The 14,442-nt window shown below is 37.6% G+C and overlaps 1 protein-coding gene across 4 annotated transcripts in view; it reads left to right on the top strand.

Moving 5' to 3' along the window:
• TSC1 (TSC complex subunit 1) overlaps positions 1-14,442 on the top strand; it is a 90,417-nt gene that overhangs the window by 60,796 nt on the left and 15,179 nt on the right. For 3 of the 4 annotated variants that reach the window (XM_077147357.1, XM_077147359.1, XM_077147366.1), the window contains 8 exons: positions 7,619-7,794; positions 8,504-8,619; positions 8,957-9,068; positions 9,373-9,491; positions 11,071-11,140; positions 11,633-11,737; positions 12,140-12,695; positions 13,914-13,957. In XM_077147357.1, coding sequence (XP_077003472.1) covers positions 7,619-7,794; positions 8,504-8,619; positions 8,957-9,068; positions 9,373-9,491; positions 11,071-11,140; positions 11,633-11,737; positions 12,140-12,695; positions 13,914-13,957 — 1,298 coding nt within the window. The remainder of the gene's footprint in view (positions 1-7,618; positions 7,795-8,503; positions 8,620-8,956; positions 9,069-9,372; positions 9,492-11,070; positions 11,141-11,632; positions 11,738-12,139; positions 12,696-13,913; positions 13,958-14,442) is intronic. The other variant, XM_077147371.1, reaches the window with a different exon arrangement.

The following is a 14,442-nucleotide window of genomic DNA, read 5'->3' as shown; positions in this document are numbered from 1 at the left end:
TGATAGGTAGCAATGTCTAACTCAAGCTTCCCTAAGAGTGACCTCCAGAGTAGCCTCTCAACTCTATTTGAACTCTCTCAGCCTTTGATGCCTTACTAGATACACTTCTTTCTCCCCTTTTGGTCAGGATGGCATTGTTGATCACATGGTACCAGGACCAGGGGTCATCTCCCACGCTGCCAGGGAGACTTTTACCCCTGGATGTCATGTTCCACCTAGGGGGCAGGGCAATGGTTTCACTTGCAGAGTTGGGCTTAGAGAGAGTAGGCCACATCTAAGTAACAAAAGAGATCCTCCAGAAGTAACTCTTAGGTATACCTATAGGTAGACTAAGCTTCTCTGCTATGTACATAAGTTTCACAAGAGGAAGCCTCAAGATCAAGAACTTAGCCTTTTGATTTGGGTATCCCTAAGTTTGATGGTTCCATATTTTTTCTCCCATCCCTGAAGGGACTTTGCCAATACTTTTTGATTGTCTGCTTAATGTACTCTGGGATATATCCAGGTATTACATTGAGCTGAACAGGATTAAAGGCTCTCATTGTTATTCTGGGCTCCCTGTGTTTGAATTGTTTAAATGATCTATCCAGACAGGTTGAATTAGATTATATGCTACAGAAAATTTAGGTTCTGGAAAAAATAAACATTTCTTCCTTTGATCTCAAAGAGTAGATGAAGTTCTAAAGTACAGACAATGTATTCCTTACGCCTGTATTCTGAACTACCTTAATCTTGACCTGATCGACTTCATTCTTATCTCTAATACCAGATTATACATACAGAAAACAGTCTCTCAATAACCAGAAATAACAATTACTACTCTGGACTAAATGTGACTGCTGTAGGAGCTTACAGTCTAAGCCCCTATTTTCTTATAAGTAATTTCTAAATGAGACCATACAATATATACTCTTTTTTTTCTGGCTTATTTTGCCTTACCAAATGTCATACAGGTTCATTCACAATGTTGCTGGCTTCACAACTTCGTTCCTTTTTTTAGCAGCACAATATTTGATCATTTGCCAATCTACTTCTCAGTCGGTGCATCCTCCATTCATTTTGGGCATCATGTATCATGTCTGTTATAGTTTGCTAGCTGCTGGGATGCAGTGTACCAGAGACGGAATGGCTTTTAAGAAAGGGAATTTAATAAGTTGCAAGTTTACAGTTCTAAGACTGAGAAAATATCCCAATTTAACAAATTATAGAAATGTCCAATCAGAGGTATCCAGGGAAAGATACCTTGGTTCAAGAAAGCCAATGAAGTTCAGGGTTTCTCTCAAGTGAAAAGGCACATGGCAAACACAGTCAGGGTTTCTCTTTCATCTGGAAAGGGACATGGGGAACACGGCATCATCTGCTAGCTTTCTCTCCTGGTTTCCTGTTTCCTGAAGCTCCCTGGGAGGCATTTTCCTTCTTCATCTCCAAAGGTCACTGGCTGGTGGACTCTCTGCTTCTTGTGGCTATGTCATTTTCTGCTCTTTCAGAATCTCCCTTATTCTCCAAAATGTTTCCTATTATATAGGATTCCAGTAAACTAATCAAGACCCACCCAAATGGGTGGAGACACGCCTCCATCTAATCCAGTTTAACAACCACTCTTGATTGAGTCACATCTCCAGGGAGATGATCTAATTAAAGTTTCAAACATACACTGAATAGAATGTTCTATTCAAACATACTGAATAGAAATTAGAAGAAATAACTGCCTTTACAAAATGGAATTAGTATTAAAACATGGTTTCTCTACAGTACATACATCATTTCAAACCAGCACAATGTCCGAAGTCAACAGTCCATCAACACTCTGAATTTTAGATAACTTCATTGTTCTCAAGAGAAAGGTAACTAATAAACACACCCTCACCAAACAGAAAATCTAAACCTCCCTTAGCTCTTGTCCCTTCCCTCGTTATTTACCCCTGGTTTTGCTCTGGTACTGTTAATGTTTTCCTGTTAAACATAGCCCATAGCACGCAGTAGCAGTTTTCCCCCTATACCCCAAACTTACACATTCTTTGTACAAGATTCATAACTTTGCAGTAATTCATGCAAGAACTTATTTATATTTGTAGTGTTAATCAGTGGGATACATGGGTCTATACAACTCCTTTCAATCATGTTCACCTTCAATATGGTAATATTACTTCTAGACCCACTAGAAAACCGCCTTCACTTCTAAATATCTATTCCCTTCCGTTTAACTTCAACCTCATTAGCTAACCATTCTCCCATCTTTAGTGTCTGTGTATCTCTAGGTCCCCTATATTCTATATTATAATCCCCTTATTTTACGTTTACCATGATCAAAAAGATTGAATCATACAATATTTATCCTTTTGTGTTTGGCTTATTGCACTCAGCATTGTGTCCTCAAGGTTCATCCATCTTGTCATGTGCTTCAGGACATCATTTCATCTTACTGCTGCTTAATATTCCATCATATGTACATATCCCATTTTGTTAATCCACTCATCTGTTGATGGACACTTGGATTGTTTTCATTTTTTGGCGATTGTGAAGAATGCTGCTATGAACATCAGTGTACAAATGTCTGTTTGTGTCACTGCTTTCAGCTCTTCTGGGTATATACCGAGTGGTGGTTTGCCGGGTAATAGGGTAACTCTATATTTAATTTCTATATTAGGCATTTTTTAAGAACTGTTTTAGTTTAGAAAATATTAGCAATAGATAGACTGAAAATGGGGAAAAAATAGCAACAATAAAAAAATCAGAACCCTAAGACAAACTAAATCGAACAAGAAAGGAAATAGGATCATAGTATAACTTTTGGCTCAGCTATGAATAGTACTTACATAGTTACAATAATTAACTGTTGAATATTGATTTTGAAATCAAGATCAACAAAACAGTGATGTACTTATTTGAGAGGATTGGGAGGGAGGGAAAAGGATGTATGAAACTGATCTAAATCTTCCCCTACAAGAATGTGAAGTTAATAGATGATATATAAAATTTATTAATCAGACATTAAAAGCATAGGGAATAGTATTTAGAAATATGGAGATAAGGTAACAGTTCAGCTAACAGAATTTGAAACAGTTGCCAGAGTGGTTGCAGAAGACAGAGGTAGGGGTTACCTTTTAGTAATATATTGACTTTTTAAACTGCCATATCATTGACTCTATGATGTCATTGAATTTATCATATACTTTTATATACCTCTGAAAAGAAAAAAAAAAGCCAAATCAATGTGCAACTGAGTAAAAGATCCTTACCAATTTCAGAGATATTAAAATATGAAAAGTCCATTTAAGAAGCAGTGAAAAATTAAAAGTATATATATTACTTTGATTAAAATAAAAAATTTAAATACATTCCTGTTCTAGTTTGCTAGCTACCAGAATGCAATATACCAGAAATGGAATGGCTTTTAAAAAGGGGAATTTAATAAATTGCTAGTTTGTAGTTCTAAGGCCAAGAAAATGTCCCAATTAAAACAAGTCTATAGAAATGTCCAATCAAAGGTATCCAGGGAAAGATACCTTGGTTCAAGAAGGCCAATGAAGTCCAGGGTCTCTCTTTCTCAGCTGGAAGGGCTCATGGTGAGCACAGCGTCATCTGCTAGCTTTCTGTCCTGGCCTCCTGTTTCATGAAGCTCCCCCGGAGGCGTTTTACTTCTTCATCTCCAAAGCACTGACTAATGGACTCTCTGCTTAATGGTGCTGCAGCATTTTCTACTTTCTCTGAATCTCTCTCATTCTCCAAAATGTTTCCTCTTTTTTTTAGAACTTAAGAAACTTATCAAGACCCACCCAAATGGGTGGAGACATGTCACCACCTAATCCAGTTTAACAACCACTCTTGATTAAATCACATCTCCAGGGAGATGATCTGATTAGTGTCAAACATACAGTATTGAATAGGGATTATTCTGCCTTTACGAAATGGGATTTTGCTTAAAACATGGCTTTTCTAGGGGACATACATCCTTTCAAACCAGCACATTCCACCCTCTGAACCCTAAAAAAGACATGTTTTCCCCATATACAAAATACATTAATTTCATAACAATATCAGAAATCCTTAAACCATTTCAGTAGCAATATACATGAAATACAAAGTTAGAAGCGTACAAACTCTTATCAAAGTTAGTTACAGGCGTGGTCTGTTCTAAGGCAAAATTATCCCCTGGCTTTGGACCTTTGAAAACTCATAACTAAGTTATTTGCTGCCAACATACAAAGGCGGAACAGTCACAGGATACATATACATGTTTCTATAGAGAGGAAGGAACACAGGGTTCACCGGACCCATACAGTTTGGAAAACCTGCAGGGCCAAGTCCATTAGATTTCAAAGTCTGAGAGTCATTTATCTTTGGGGCTTTAGAAGCAGCAGTCTCACCTTTTCCAAAGGCCTACACAGAAGCCTGCCTCTCTCTGAATGCAACCTTTGGGGACATTGGGGAGACCACCTTTTTCTCGGCTCCACCCTCTCTAATCATTGGGGCTGCACCCTGGCTCTCTGCCACCTCTGGGGCACACACTCAACCCCTCCATGTGGTGGCATCCAAGCTCTCTCCAAACCCCAAGGAATGTGCTTCACCCTCTCCAAGGTCTGAGGTGGCCTGACTCTTCCACTGCAATGAGGTGGAAGGCCCATCCTCTGTCTTTGGGGCAATTTCACCCTCTCCATGGGCTTGGGTGGGTCCGCTGTCCTGTCCCGAGGCTTCTTGACTTCAGACCTCAGCCTCCATGGTTTTGCCTCTGAAGTTATTTTTCCTCCAGTGTGTCCTTTCTCTGAACCCCCAGTCTAGACTGGCAGTGGCTCTATTTATACAGATCCCACAGCACTCTTGTCGGCTTTCTATGCAGTAGCCTTGGATCATGCCCATCAGACATAAGGAGTTTCCACAAATCCTTCCTGGATAACTCAGAGTCCAATCCTGGCTTTCTCTGAAATGGCTGACTGGTTCCACATTTGGTTAAATCCTCACACAAGGCACTGTTCTCTGGGGTCTCTGTTTCTGGAGGCCCAGAATTTTCCAGAACTTCAGTTTCTGGTTTCTTTGTACTTAAGAGTTCAGTTTTCAATTTATCTCTTTCCTGTTGCATTTCACTATAAGCTGCGAGGAGAAACCAGGCTGCACTTTCCACATTTAATATGGAGATCTCTTCTGCTAAATATCCAAATTCATGACTTTTAAAATCTGCCTTCCAGCCATAGCCACTAGTCAGTTTTGCCAGATTATCTGCCATTTTAAAACAAGGTTCTCCTTCCTTCCAGTCTGCAATAACACATGCCTCATCTCTGTCCAAAGCCTGGTCAGAGGTATCTTTCGAGTCCGTGTGTCTACCAACAGTCTCTTCAAAACATTCTAGGCTTTCTCTATCAAGCTTCTCACAACTCCTCCAGATTCTTCCCCTTATCCATTTAAAAAGCCATTCCAACATGTTGGTATCTGCAAACCGCAGCAGCACCCCACTCCTGGTACCAAAATCTGTTCTAGTTTGCTAGCTGCCGGAATACAACACACCAGAGACAGATTGACTTTTAATAAAAGGGGATTTATTTCATTAATTCTTCAGAGGAAAGGCAGCTAACTTTCACCTGAGGTTCTTTCTTACATGGGAAGGCACAGGGTGATCTCTGATGGCCTTCTCTCCAGGCCTCTGGATTCCAACAACTTTCCTCGGGGTGTTTTCTTTCTGCCTCTCCAAAGGACTGGGCTGAGCTGCAAGTGCTGAGCTGTGAGTGCTGATATGAGGTATGCTGAGCTGCTTGGGCTGTGCTACGTTGACCTCTCATTTAAGCACCAGTCAATTACATCAGACATCATTCACTGCAGCAGGCATGCCTCCTAGCCAACTGCAGATGTAATCAGCAACAGATGAGGTTCACATACCATTGGCTCATGCCCACAGCAACAGAACTAGGTACCTTCACCTGGCCAAGTTGACAACTGAATCTAACTACCACAATTCCTATTTTATTATGCATCTCATTTCTCCTCTAAAATCAATCTTATTATGTGTACATATGTTTTCTGACTCTTGCTCTCACTTAATCGTTTTCCAGTCATGATGAGAATGTATAAAGAGGAGACTCTTATTCCATAACACAATTCTCTTAGGGAGTGAGAACCTAGATAGTGACAGAAGAAGCAAAACTGAAAATTAAAAGACTTTCCCCTCAGGGAAGCTGCTTTATATTTTCTCCATGTCCTAGATGCCTTTGTTTCTGTATTTAATACCACAGTTTCAGCATCTAAGATTTAATTATGAGCATTCTAGAACAATTGTGTAAGATCAGATTTTTTAATGGTAAACCCATGCAGTGCCTTTAGCACTGCTGTGCTGTTCTCTGGAGACTTTGGAGCATGAAGATGAGAGTCTGTTGGAGTTAACTAAATAGTAAGGAACATGTATGGCAAAATTATATTGTCTAAAAGAAAGAAAGAGTGGACTTGAGCAGGTATTGATATTCTAAGTGTTCTGTTAATTATAAGGTCTTCATAGAACGTTTGGAAAGTACTGAAGAATTGTAAGAAGAAAATGAACACCACTCATAACTTTAGTGCTTTTACTTTGAATGCTTAATGCAGTTCATTTGTATCTATTTGTTGACATGCCTCTGAATAGTTTTGTATTCTTTTCTTATTTAAGATAATATCCTGAGCATTTTATATCTTTTAATATTTTAGAAGCAACTTTAATAAGAAATAACTTACATACAATAAAATTAATAAATTTTAATACATTTTGAGAAATGTCACAATCACAATAAGGAACATTGTCATCCCACCCCATAAAGTTTTTTGTGTCTTTTGTGGTCAGTCCCTGCCTCCCATTCCTGGCAACCATTAATCTGAAAGTCTGATTTTTCATGGTGGTGTGATATTGCTTCTATAGAATATGTCATTTTGTTAGATTTGGATTATTTTCTTTCTTCTTTCTATTATATGCTATGTTGTAATGAACTTGTATATCTTGGTGTATGTCTATTTCCATAGAATAAATTCTTAGAAATGGATTGTGGATCACAACTAAAATTGTTAGACAAGTCTTTAAATATTCTCATGGTCTTTCCCTAGGTTTGAATCTTTCTTTCTGTGTTTCTGGTCTAGGGATGAATTAGAATCCTGAGTCTTTGCTAGGAGACCTTAAATCAGTCTTCAGTTGTCTGTCAGTTTCCAAGCCTCCCCATATTCTTTGATAACCATTGTTCCATAGGAAATTTTTATCCCTCTGCTGGCTGCTATGCATTGTTTATGTTCTTTTTTGAGGCTAGGCCTAGTCTTTTTCTTCGGTATGGGCGAACTCAGGGAATTGAACCTGGGTCTCCGGAGTAGCAGGTGAGAATTCTGCCACTGAGCCACCGTTGCACTGCCCTATGCCTAGACTTTTGTTGATGAAAATTTTTGTTTCACTTTGTTGCTGATAACCTGATGTAGCCCATTTTAAAAAGGGTGAGGATAGATTTGTAAAATGAATCCCTAATTATTTAAATACTAGTTATGTTTCATACTTGGGCTGGCATGGTTCTGTCTTGTTCATTGCTAAACCTATGTCAGTGACTGGCACTAAATTGGCACTCTAAATATTTGATTGAATGGATTAAAATTTCTGTTTCTTCACTTTCATTGCTTTTTACAGATGGAAGAGATTAGAAACTCATGATGTTGTAATAGAGTGTGCCAAAATCTCTCTGGACCCTACAGAAGCCTCATATGAAGATGGCTATTCTGTGTCTCATCAGGTGTCATCACGCTTTCCTCATCGTTCAGCTGATATCACCACCAGCCCTTATGTTGACACACAGAATAGCTATGGTAAAAAGTAACTTTGGTACTTATCTGCTTTACAACTTTGTCTCTGGAATAAATTGTTTATTTTGTTGACTATATTTTCTTTTCCTAGAATAAACTTAGTTCTTAGAAACGTTTTCTCAGCTATTTTTAATTTGAATTTTCTTCCATCTTATCCTAATTAATTCCTCCTTCAAATTTTGTAGGTAATGATAATTTAGAGTCCTATGTCCTTGAATTCCTGCATGATGGTATGTCAGCAGACTTGGGGATGTATCTTCTACACATTAAAAAAAAATGGGTTGAAGTATTTGATTTCTAGGTCCTACCTTATAAGGAAATCTTTCCATTTTTCTGACACTTAACAGTGAGGTCCTCTTGGCTAGAACATTAACACAGTTTTAACAAATCTAGACTGTTTAGAATTGGATTCATGTAAAAATCTAGGCTTTATTTGTAGGCAGTACTCACCTAAGCTGTCATTCAGATTGTGCTTTTTACAAGTTATTGTGAGACTGAGGTAGATGTCAGTTTTAGTAAACTTTATTTCCAAAGAGTATTAAAGAACTTTCTTAATATTTTTATTTTATCCCTAAGGACATCAGGAAGACTCTCAGATTTTTTTAAATATAGAGAATTAAACATTATCAAGTGGTTTATAGCACCATAATTTATTATCAGAGCAATCTAAAACCACACAGTAACCCTATGTGTTCTTTCCCTTTCATTTTAGGGAGTATTACTTCTACCCCTTATTCCACTTCTCGGCTGACGTTGTTAAGTACACCAGGGCAGCTACCTCAGACTCTGAGTTCCCCATCGACACGGCTGTTAACTGAGCCGCCACAAGTATGGTGTAAAATAGTGTGCTTGTTCTCTTCTCTGCTTTCTGTTGAAGCTGGCCCTTTGGGTCAGGATTTAGTATATGGTTGGGAAAATCTTACACTTCTCATTTCAGGAATCACTTTTAAGGATCCCTGATATTAGGAAAGAAAGTTACAGTTACAACATGGGTTGATTTTGGAGTCTACATTTAGAAAATATAACTTGTCTTTTGATAGAGCTTTAATAAGATGCCTTTTTAGAATTGGAAAGACTAAATTTAAACTGAATATTGGTTCATGGATATAAACCTTGTGGACAACTTAGTATTTACCTTTGCTGACATACTTTATTAACTTCCTAGACTACTCTTTGGAGCCCGTCTATGGTTTGTGGTATGACCACTCCTCCAACTTCTCCTGGAAATGTCCCACCTGAGTTGTCACACCCTTACAGTAAAGTCTTTGGTACAACTGGTATGTATGTCTTAGGGTGGATTTGTTTGATGGATTTTGACCTGCCTTTTATGATAAAAGGAACTTTCTCTTAGATCTAATAATGAGTTTAGGGGCCACTTTTAGTAGTAAACCTTTTTTTTGGATACATAATGCAAACCTCTGGAGCTTTCAAGACATGTAAAGGAAAAAAAAAATGATCTAAATCCCAGAAGGTTAACTCTAATAGCTTTATTTGTAGTGATAGTAAGGCTGAAAAAAATCAGTGACTTTTCTAATAGTTAGACTAAGTGTTCATATATATTCTTCCCTTGTCTCTGAGCAGGTGGAAAAGGAACTCCTCTGGGAACCCCAGCAACCTCTCCTCCTCCAGCCCCACTCTGTCATTCGGATGACTATGTGCACATTTCACTCCCGCAAGCCACAGCCACACCCCCTAAGAGGGTATGTGCAGCTCATCTGTGGTTCCTCTGCCCAAGCACAGTAATTTGCTTGCATCCTCATTTTGTAAAGCCTAATTATGCCAAATATAATTTTGAACCAAAATGTGATGTGTTTGAATCAGAACAATTGAGAATGGCCTAACGAGCAGTTCTCTTAAGTGTGGTTTGACAGACTCCGTGGTCCCAAAACCCTTCTTTGGAGTCTACTCGGTCCAAACTATTTTCATTGAAATACTAAACTGCTATTTGTCCTTTTTACTGCGTTGACATTTGTACTGATGGTGCAAAAACAATGATAAGTAAAATGACAGCCACTTGATCATGAATTAAGACAGGCACCAAATTGTCTAAATAAGCATAGAATTCTTCCCTGTCATAATCTCTGTTTTAAAAAGAAGAAAAAAAAACTGTCAACACTTAAGAATGCTTTATATAAAGTAGTAATATTTATTAATTTTATTAAGTCCCAGCCCTTGAGAACATGATTGTTAATATTCTGGGTGACGAAATAGAAAGTATGCATGAAGTGCTTTTACTGCATACCAAAGCACTTTTTACCTAAGCATTCATGCAGTTATTTGAGTTAATAGTTGAACTAGCTGTTTTTTCCAAGCAACGCTGGTTTTCTTTGAAAGAACAACTGACAAACTATAGTTTCACAGGCAGTTTCTTAATTGATGAAGTGCCTCTGTCACTTCAAGGAAAACAATGATAGTTTTTGCTGCTAATGATAAAATTCAACTTTCAAATGAAAATTAAAATATTAAAAATTTCTGTCTGACACCAGGAGGTTGGTAGCTTCCCAAGACCTTTCTTATGAAACTGGAAAGTCTTGGAAATCTTGATTAATGAGTTTGATTTTTTTGATGTCTTATAATGAAATGTGAAACAATATTTTACGAATGACCAATGCATGATATTACAGAATCACGCATAGGTGAGGGTGTGTTCATAACGCAAATTAGATCAGTAGATTTCAACACAGTATGAAAAGTTAATTGGTATGATTTCAGATTCCATATCATAACTAACCTTTAGGAAACTACCAGTTGTCGAGTTTTGTTGTACTATCAAAGACTATCCACAATTAACTGAGAAGTCTGATAACGTACTTTTACCTATTGTAACTACATATCTGTGGAATGCCAAATTTCTTATGCTTAAACCAAAGCAACATATTGCAATAAATAGAATGAAGAGGCAGTTAAATGAGAATCCAGCTTTTTTCCATTAAGCCGTATATAAAAGTTCTACTCTTCTGAATAAGTTATTTTTATTTGTGTTTACATGTAATTAATTTGTTATTTGTAAGTGAATTAATAGATGTTTTAAATTTTTCTCAGTTTTAATTTCTAATAAATTATTTGTTGATAGATATAACCCACATAAATAAAAGCTGTTGGGGTTCTTGGTAATTTTTAGGAATAAAAAGATTTCCTGTTTTATTCCTATAACACTGGTCTAACCTTTATTCTCCTTTATAATATCCTAAAACATTGGATATTTATGATATTTTTCTTATATCAGAGAACATATATGCAATTTTTTACCTTGTAATATAAATGTACTTATCTTTTCAGGAAGAGAGAACAGATTCTGCAAGGCCATGTCTCCACAGACAGCACCATCTTCCTAATGACAGAGGATTAGGTAAAAAAAATCTCTGTGGGAAACAATAGGCCTTGCTTGTCTATTGTTGGGCTAAAATGTATATAGTAGCAAAGTTAAGTGGAAACAAGGAAATTCCTGAATATTACAAATCACTGAAGCCTAGAGAAAATGAAACAGCAAGTAATTGATTCTTTAAAGCTAATCTAATAGTAGCATTAAAAATTTAAAAAAGCTTTTAAGCTGTTGCAGTAAGTTAAGTGTTTTGATCTGGTCAAACTACGTAGTTTTATCTGTTTTCTGAGGCATTAAAGACTGAGAATTTTATTTTTTAGTATCCTTAATTAGATTATTTATAATATCTTAGCCTTCTATAGTAGTAGCCCCTGGAGGGAGCCATTTCAAGCCTTCTCTGATCAGCAGGAAGAATCATTATAGACATATTCTGTTATAGTGTAACAGTGTAAGCAATTTTACAGCTATGGGGATTACAAGTGTATTTATTTAACTTGAATCATCTTTGTTCCTCTGTAGAAGAACTATCCGGCAGCAAAGGTTCTGTCACTCTAAGTGATCTTCCAGAATTTTTAGGTGATCTGGCCTCTGACGAAGATAGTATTGAAAAAGATAAAGAAGAAGGTAATATATATGGGATTCTGAGCCTGTATAAGATTGCTGTGAGGGGCAGGCAATGGTGGCTCAGTGGCAGAGTTCTTGCCTGCTGTGCCAGAGACCTGGGCTCGATTCCTGGTACCTGCCCATGTAAAAGGAAAAAAAAATTGCTGTGAGATGATAAAATTTGATGCTTATTCTGCTGTAAAACCATTATTTAGTGTCAAAACACATGGGCTCACTTGGTTTTTCTTCCTTTGGGAAAAGAAGTGGGTGGTTTCTTCTAGGTTCTATAACCAGGTAAAGGGTTACCACTTTTTGTCTGCCCTTTTGGGTGACACTGGTACATGGCAAATCCAAACCTACCCTGCCTTATCCAGACTGAATATTTACTGTAGTTTTTCTTGTTTCCTTTCATTCTCTTCTCAGCTGCAATATCTAAAGAACTTTCTGAGATTACTACAGCAGATGCCGAGCCTGTGGTTCCAAGAGGAGGATTTGACTCTCCTTTCTACCGAGACAGTCTCCCAGGTTCACAGCGGAAGTCCCATTCAGCCTCTGGTACTCAGGGCACTAATGTGAACTCTGAGCCTTTAAACTCCTCCCTGGACAAGCTTGGGTCTGACACACCAAAGCAAGCCTTTACACCCATCGACCCGCCCTGTGGACATGCTGATGAAAGCCCTGCTGACAGTAGGGAACGCCAGTCTTCTTTGGAAACGAATATTCTCACTCCCAGCCCTTGTAAAATTCCACCTCAGAGGGGAGTAGGGTTTGGAAGTGGGCAGCCTCCCCCATATGATCATCTCTTTGAGGTGGCTTTGCCAAAGACTGCCTGTCAGTTCGTCAGCAAGAAGACTGAGGAACTATTAAGGAAGGCAAAAGGAAACACAGAGGAAGATTATGTGCCCTCTACCTCCCCAATGGAAGTACTGGATAGACTAATACAGCAGGGAGCTGATGCACATACCAAGGAACTTAACAAGTAAGGAACTTTTGTGTTTTCTTTTTATTTAAATATTTTACTTTATTATTAAAAATAGAAAGTATAAGGATGGAAATGAGAATCAGTCTTTGTGTTCTCATTTGAAGGCAGCTGTTTCTCTTCCTGTGTTGTCATATGTCCTTCTAGTCTGTTGCCTTTTCATGTATATGAACTTGTATAAATATATTTTTTTAATATGTGCCCATTAAATTAGGATAATTCTTTAGATATTATTCCCTATAAAAATGAGTCTTTTATATTTAGGCCATTTTGTGCCACTGTACAGTGAGGAAGCTCAAATGCTTTCATATTTGTGCTTTGAAAATTTGAGGATGAGGCTATGGTATTTCAGATAATCTAAGAATATTTGTCACAGTGTCTTCCTCTCTATTATATTGTTTTTGTTCCCCTTTTTTTTTTTTTTGTCTGAAAATTAGTCTTTCTATTTTGGTAACATGGCTCAATAGATGGAAGATAAATCAGCAGTATTCCAGTGCAAGTTCATGCTAGCCTTCCTCCTCCTCCTGATTCCCCAGGATGGTTTACAAGGTTCCTAGAAAGAAATAGATCCATGATACTGTTTTCAACCCTTTTTTAAATTACCTTTTACAAAGGATTTCCAGGGAAGGGATTAGGGAATAACTAGTCTAGAATTGAATCCTCTGTCATTTCTAAACTAGTTCTTAGAGATGTTAGTTTTTATTTTTCTTCAATATGGTAACTAGGTGGAATTTGACAGGGATTGTAATATTTAAACATCTTCTTTTAAAATGGGATTTGGTGTGATAGGCTCAGGTAAATTTACCTATTATTTTCCTTAAACCTGAATGAGAGTAGTGTCTCAAGCAGAGCAACTGCCTATATATTTCAACAGAGAGGATTGAAAACAGCTCTCAGTGTGTTTTATTACCCTGTTGCTTTGGAGAGCTGGCCAAAAAATGTAGGCCAGTGTGTGAAGCAATATGAGCTCACTATTAGAACTTATCAGCTCTCCTAAGTGATCCTAAATAATGAAAATGCCCTGCCCATTGGCAGAGGGTCCTCTATTTTATCCGTTAGGCTTTTCCTGCAACTCTGTGCTGCGTGAGTGTGAAACTTTCTTATGCCAGTGTGGATTTTGACCATAAGGAAATGTCTAACCTTACTACAATTAAAACTCCCAGATAAGTTTTTCTCGGTAAAATTAGTAACTTTGCTACTCGAAAATTTTCTTCTTAGGTTGTCTTTACCCAGCAAGTCTGTTGACTGGACGCATTTTGGAGGTAAAATTGTTATTTTAGCTCCACATCTAGCCCATATAGTTCCCCACGTTTGTGGCCTTTTCTGTCCTTGAAGGAGGTCCCCTGTTATCTTCTTGGCTCAAGTATTGCAAAGTCTGTATTTTCTATTTTTGAAAAGCATAAATACCATGTGCTTAAGAATGGAAATGTAAAAAGTGCATATGTTTACATCAGGCCTTTCTAGAAAACACTCAAGTGAAGTAAATGGTACTGGGAGAGTTCTTGTTGGAAAACATAGCACTGAAGGAAGAGCCCTGAAAAATAGAAAGGTAGTCCTAAGTTTGTATATACATGTATGATCCAGGCTTGTGGGGGAAAATAAAGCTCTAATAGAATCATCTGTATTTTACCTTTGTATTCCTTTGAAAGGGAGACAGATGATAAACCATGTTTAACCCTCTCCTAATGAATGATTGTGCAGGGAATCAAGTAGTCATTGCAAAATAAGTGGTGATTGATTTTTAGAG

The sequence above is a fragment of the Tamandua tetradactyla genome, chromosome 2 (genome assembly GCF_023851605.1).
Source record: "Tamandua tetradactyla isolate mTamTet1 chromosome 2, mTamTet1.pri, whole genome shotgun sequence".
NCBI classification, from domain to species: domain Eukaryota; kingdom Metazoa; phylum Chordata; class Mammalia; order Pilosa; family Myrmecophagidae; genus Tamandua; species Tamandua tetradactyla.
This window is presented reverse-complemented; position numbering and strand designations above follow the sequence as displayed.